We start from the raw sequence: 7,016 nt of genomic DNA, 5'->3' as shown, positions 1-7,016 counted from the left end.
GTCCGGTAATTGGTAGTAAGTATACCAGCTTGTTAGCGGTGTTAGGTAGTTAACAGCCAGTGTCAGTTAATTGACTATCGGTGGTTAGGTATAGTTAGCAGGGTCTGGAAGTCTCGCTCAGCTTTTCAGATAATTCCTGTGAATAAGTAGATATCAAGAGAGAGAGATTATTTGATATCTTTCAGCGCAAATATCAAGAGATCATAATATTTAACTGTCTTAACGACAGAAACTGCCCGGTTCTGTCTTGTCTTTTATTTGGGTAGTACTAAATTTCTGTCAGGATTATTAGTGTTTCTGTCAGGTTTATAAGTATTCCTGTCAGATTGATAAGTATTTCTGTCAGATTTATAAGTATTCCTGTCAGATTTATAAGTGTTTCTGTGAGCTTTGTTATTCTTTCTGTCAGATTTTTAAAGAGTTTCTGTCAGATTTATAAGTATTTCTGTCAGATTTATAAGTATTTCTGTCAGATTTATAAGTATTCCTGTCAGATTTATAAGTATTTCTGTCAGATTTATAAGCGTTTCTGTCAGATTTATAAATATTTCTCTCTGATTTATAAGTATTTCTGTCAGCTTTATAAGTATTTCTGTCAGTTTTATAAGTATTTCTGTCAGATTTATAAGTATTTCTGTCAGTTTTATAAGTATTTCTGTCAGATTTATAAGTATTCCTGTCAGATTTATTAATATTTCTGTCAGGGATTAGTAGGGGATCTGGCTGTTACTCTCGATCAATAACTCTTCTGAGATGATAAAAGGATCATTTTCAGGCCCCCAATGAATTTTGACAGCTCATTATCATTTTTCACATTGAATGAATGTTGCTATGCAACTGTACAGTATACTGTAAGCAGCCGTGCCAATTGTATATTTAAATGGGACACTGCAAAAGGAATGGCCAATAAAAGAGGGTAATACTGTATCTATTATTATTATTATTATTATTAATATTATTAATAGCATAATAAGTATTATAAACATCAGCTATGTACATTGTACAAACGTACGTTGACACACATACACACACACACACAACTGAACATTAAAACCAGAAAAAAGTTAAATATATTCTATAGATGAGCTTTTAAAAGACTAGTCTAGGCGCACCTGTACAGCTTGTTAAGTAGCAGCTCGGTCAGGGAGCAATGTAAGTCACACTTTACGGTAGAAAAGTCACTTCAGAGAGGAAACTTTCATGAAACAGAAACTCTAACGAGAGTACTTACATTGCCACACAAGACAGGCCACACATCACCTACTCTCTCACACAATACATGGCACCCCGTGGCACGGCGCCAACCCCAGGCTGTGGCACTTGGCGTCACACACCCCCCACAAGCCCAGCCAGGACGCCTTGGTTCGACACCCTCGGTTTTGACACCACACCCCGGGTGTTGACACTACACCCAGGGAGATCTACCTCTCTTCACACAGTTCACTACCACTCGGCGCCGTCACGATCTGTGGGGTGTATCGCGTCTACTCGTCACTACTACTGTACACTATGTACACTCGGCGACCCGCTACACCTCACGGGTGTATCGAGAGGCGGTGGAGGATCGTCTCAGAAGATCACCGATACTGGTCGACGCAGCTGGTCGACTGTGGGCGGGTAGCCCGGGTAGAGCTGCGGCGCTCCCTGCTGCCCGCTCGTCAGACCCGATATCCCCGAGAGCAGGGATGAGGCGGACTTGGAGTAGAGGGACGAGTATAAGGCTGACATGGTCGACATGCCGCCCATGGAGGCGGCGGAGACGCTGGCGGCGGCGGCAGCGGCGGCGGCGTCGTTGCAAGCCAGCGAGGTCATTGGTTTGTAGTGTTCCTGCAGCTTGGTGAAGTGTTGAGGGTCGAAGCTCGGGTAGAAGTGGTGAGGGAGCCCGGCGCTCGAGAAGAGTCGCGACTTGTCGCCAGCCACGTCGAGCGGCGAGGGCACGGCGGGGGTGGAGTAGTAGGTCTGGTGCAGCGGCCCCAGCGGGTCCAGAGCCGACGTGGTCAGGTAAGGCAGCGGGAAGCTGTAGCCGTTTTTCTGGAGGGTCTTGGGCTTCCTGCGGGGGCGGTACTTGTAGTCGGGGTGTTCCTTCATGTGCTGGGCCCGGAGCCGCTTGGCCTCGTCGATAAAGGGACGCTTTTCAGCCTCGGTGAGCAGCTTCCACTCGGATCCTAGTCGTTTGGAAATCTCAGAATTGTGCATCTTGGGATTCTCTTGTGCAATCTTGCGTCGTTGCATGCGAGACCACACCATGAAGGCGTTCATGGGTCGCTTGATGTGATCTTCCTTCTTGCTTGAGCCTCCAGTGGGAGAGACACTGGTGGGCGACGGAACTTGGTTCATGGTTGCCACTGTCTCGCGCGCTACAGTCAGAGTCACGAGCTGTTAGCCGACCGCAAAAAGAATGATGGACGGTAAGGCGGCAAGTGTAATATTACACCACAGAGGTGGCGCGGCGAGTGTGCGCCCCTGGGCCGCCGACACGCCCCGCCCACCCACCACCCGACCAATCAGCGCTCCGGTAAATCATCGTCGCCTAAGAAGGGAGGAGCACAAGCAATTTTCTTATCCAATCACATGATGTGTTACAAATATGTGAGCTGCTCCGCCTAGCTGATTGGCCGAAGACGTAGCCACATGTGGAGGTCGCCAAGAAAATATGACACGAGGTCTGAGCGAGAGCTGCTGATGGCGCGAAGCAACACGACTCTGTAAGCGACAGTATCTACCAGCCTTTTCCATTTTCATTACCTTTTTCTCTTGACTTTTAATTGCACTTCCTCTTTAAAGCAAGTTACGACAGGATTAAGGCCCTTTTCTAGTGCGGAAAGGAAGTGATCAAGGTCCTCGCTCCTTGATACAAGCCCAGTCACTTTATCCAGTCTCGACCTAAGTGGCAACGAGATGTGTGTGTGTGTGTGTGTGTGCGCGCGCGCGTGTGTGTGTGTAAAGTTAATGTATAGACGCCAACCTCACACCCGGCAATCTTTGTCACCAGCTGAATTATTTGTTTTGACTTAAGCATCCCAAGAGTTCCCTTTTGTCGCTGGCTCGCCAGGGGGCTTCAGGGGCGTGAACCAGACAACGCAAAAAAATAAAAAAAATCCCCCATCCTTCCCTACCCCCACTTCACAGGTCTTCAATGTAAAATACAACCAAAGGGGGGGTGAGGAGGGGGGGAGAAGTGTCAAAAAGCGTTTAGAGAGTGCCAGAAGGCTGTTTGCCTGGGTGCCATCGAGGCACTTTGTCAGCGTTAATGGAAGTAGTTCCCATGGAAGCTTTTACCATATTAATGTTTAGCCGGGCGATATCCACGGGCCGAAAAGATCATATAGTCCCACAACAAATTTGGGTGATTAGAACGCGTATTAGTGCTTTTTAGGAATATTTCCCTCGTTAATGACAAGTCTTGATAATGGTGGTCACTGGAGAATTGGAGGGGAAAATGTGGAACGCTTCTGCCTGGCCTTAGAGAACAGAGACACCGGTGGGAGAGCACGCTCTCTCTCTCTCTCTCTCTGGACGAGAGACATATTCTCCCGCTAGCTGCAGTTTCTAATATTCATCTTGGAGATTATTTAATAACCTGATAATCTGTTCTTTCAGAGAAGTGTTGAATGTTTTCAACAGAATACCCCGCGGGTGTTGACTTGGAGAGGGGAGAGGGGAGAGGGCAAGCAGGGAGGCAGGGAGGGGAGATGCGGTTATGTCCCGGAGTGAAGGTACATATCGGACCTGTCTGTGTTTGTGTTCATGTGTTGATGGTCACTGGTAAATTTATGAACATTCATTGATCATAAAAAATGGTTTTCTGAAGGGCGTGGGCGTCCTTTTTTTTTTTGTTTCCTCTCTCTCTCTCTCTCTCTTTCTCTCTCTCTCTCTTTCTCTCTCTCTCTCTCTCTCTCTCTCTCTCTCTCTCTCTCTCTCTCTCTCTCTCTCTCTCTCTCTCTCTCTCTCTCTCTCTCTCTCTCTCTCTCTCTCTCTCTTTATATATATAATATAAAATATGCCCTGGGCCCTTTCGTGATATACAACACAACTATGCGCGAAAATTTCTTAATAAACATTTCAGTTTATCATATTGCTGGTCACCAACAAATTTTCCCGTGGTGTCTAAGCTTGTCCGTTTATTAACTTGATTGGTAGTCAGCTGTTAAGAGCCTCAGCGCAGTCATCCTCTACAACAGCTTGACAGTCACTTGTCAAGGGTGGGTGGGAGGGGGTGGTAGCAGGCGGTTATTGACAGGCTGGCAGTCAGAACAGTCAAGTGTGTCGGCAAGGCTGACAGTCAGAGAGCGACGCACCGACCAATCGCCAGCATCAGTATGTGAATATCTCTCTCTGTCTCTCAGTCTCTCTCTCTCTCTCACAGGAAGAACGCTGCAAACATTCGTGTAGCGTTCAGTATTGAATGTTTACATGATCGATGAGCGGTATCAGTACTGGGTATAAGGCCTTGCAAGGCACGCATCGGCCACCCCTTGTAATGCTAATCCTTAAACCTCACCCTTGACGAGGATAAGGTCGAGGTGTGTATGTGTGTGTGTGTGGGTGGGTGTATTTACTATTTCTATCTGCAGAATCGAGCTATTAGCCTTTCTAACCAATTTATTTTTTTCTCTATTATGTCTACTTCATATATTTTCTTTTACACACACACACACACATCTCCAGGAAGCAGCCCGTAGCAGCTGTCTAACTCCCAGGTACCTATTTACTGCTAGGTGAACAGGGGCACCAGGGTGAAAGGAACACTGCCCATTTGTTTCTGCCTCTGTCGGAGATTGAACCCAAGCCCTAAATACTACGACTCCAGAGCGCTGTCCACTCAGCCGCGAGGCCGAAGTGTGTGTGTGTGCAGAGTGATTAGTGGACCTTGAATTATCTCACGTCTTGGGGGGACAAAACACCCAAGAGTAGCCTTGTCTGATGTAAGCACCTGAGGAAGATAAGTAATTATATACTGAGGAGACAACTTAAGAAAGGAAATAAATTGAATAATTAACAAAGCGAGGAGAAGTAAAGAACCAAAATATAATGTCATATATACAATGTCATACGACAGACAACAAGAACAAAGACAAAAGTCATAAAAAAACGAGAGGAAGAAATAGGATAAGAAAGAAGAGATAACGTCCTGAGCCTCCCTCAAGTAATTTCCAAAAAGTTTCTAAAAAAAAAAAAAAGCCAGTGTTGCGCCTGGTCTTGTCCCAACAGACTAGCTTCCCATGTCTCCCCCCCCCCCCCCCCATTTGGCCAACCTTCCCTCACCCCATATGTCGAACTCGGATAATGGGACCAGGACTTCGATCCCGGTATGAAGCGGACACCTATCCTGGGTAGAAGGGGGGCCATCCTTGAGGACGGAATCTCCGCCCGCGACGCCCCCAGGGACTGCAGGGTCGAGGTGGAGGTCGTCTTGGCGACCTACCCATTCGTCTAACCGAGGTTAGGAGGGAGGGAGAGGGGACACAATGGTTTTTGTTTCAGTGCACTATAGGCCAATAAAAGCATGGCTCTAAGACTCTGCTGCCCCGGTCCTTCATAACAAAACAAAAACATTTTCTTACCCTTCAGTTTCCATTTGGAAAAGTTTATTTTCTTGATCTTTCGGCCGCAGTTGATCGTGAGACGGCTTGTAATAAATCTTTTCAAACATTTTACATATATATATATTTTAGCCTAAAGGCGTGTGTGTGTGTGTGTGCACATTCGCTATTTCTAATACACACCATTCTCAGTTCCCGAAAACATGCATTGTAAACTGAAAATCAAATAATGTCTGCGAGTGGAGTCTGCCTCGTCCCAAACATTGTGACACGACAGAACCCGCGGCGCATCCGCTGTGCCATTGGTTGTCAATATTTTAGCTGGAGTAATAGAGGCCTTGGATAATTAACACAGCTTCTTTGTGGGTCCATGGTTGTCGGAGGCCCTTGGGGCTTTCCAAGAGGGTATTGTCTCCGAGTCTAAATATTGAACCCACCTTTATGCCGGGCGGAGGCAGTCCAATTTGTAGTTTTCCCTCCGTCTGATATATATTTTTTGGGAGGTTTTTGTCTGTACAGAAGTCGTGGACGTGTTTTGGGGGCTTTTCGGAAAGAACGTAATGAGTGAAAGCGGACTTCTTTCGATGGCATCCCTTGTTGATATATCTTGGGTTACCTGTGTTGGGCTTTCTTTAGGGGGTATTTGTCTCCCAGGCCGCATGGCAGGTGGGGGGGGGGAGAGGGACAGGAACTTTGGCCTTTATTTTATGTATTTGTTCCGCACAAATACATTGAGAGACTCCACGGCTACCGTGTTTTTAACGTCAGTGCACTTGCACCGTGTAAGTCACTTCTTTTACGTATCATGAGGAGATATATCAACAGGTTTTTTCAAGACAATCTTCCTAACTTTAAAAATAGTGGTACTTTTAATATCGGAAATTTTACATTCCTCAATTTCATTTTAATTTTCTGTCATAAATACATGCTAACAATAATACTGTTACATTTTATGTTGACCACAACACACACACTAGAAAGTGAAGGAACCCACGACGTTTCATGAACAATCGACTTGAGAATGGTCCAGGACGGACCGAAACGTCGTCGTCCCTTCACATTCTAGTGTGTGGTCTGGTCAACATAATTCAGCCACGTTATTGTGACTCCTCCTCTGAGTCTGTTATATTTTAAAAGTCTAACCATTCTGATATATATATATATACACACTCGTTCACTTCCCTGCACTTAGATATATTATCAACTAAACCAAATATATCAGTATATTTGCGGATATCAGTAGCAATAACCATTTATAATTTATAAAGAAAAGAATATTTCTTATGAATTAAGACAGTGATTACAAGTGTTATAATTATAATGATAGCAATTATATTTAACAACAATGACAACACTAATAACATTATTATTATTATTTTAATTATTAGTATTATTTATTATTCTTATAAATAATACACTGAACTAGACACGAATGTCAGACTCACAACACATTCAAAATGTCTGGACATTTAC

General features: G+C 45.0%; 1 protein-coding gene across 1 annotated transcript; it reads right to left on the bottom strand.

The window, feature by feature from the left end:
• Nucleotides 1-919: 919 nt before the first annotated feature.
• On the bottom strand, nt 920-2,415 carry LOC123752085 (transcription factor Sox-14-like). The gene has a single exon (XM_069333181.1). The coding sequence runs from the start codon at nt 2,335-2,337 to the stop codon at nt 1,570-1,572; it is 768 nt and encodes a 255-aa protein (XP_069189282.1). The 5' UTR covers nt 2,338-2,415; the 3' UTR covers nt 920-1,569.
• Nucleotides 2,416-7,016: the final 4,601 nt, after the last annotated feature.

Source organism: Procambarus clarkii, chromosome 29 (assembly GCF_040958095.1).
Source record: "Procambarus clarkii isolate CNS0578487 chromosome 29, FALCON_Pclarkii_2.0, whole genome shotgun sequence".
NCBI classification, from domain to species: Eukaryota; Metazoa; Arthropoda; class Malacostraca; order Decapoda; family Cambaridae; genus Procambarus; species Procambarus clarkii.
This window is presented reverse-complemented; position numbering and strand designations above follow the sequence as displayed.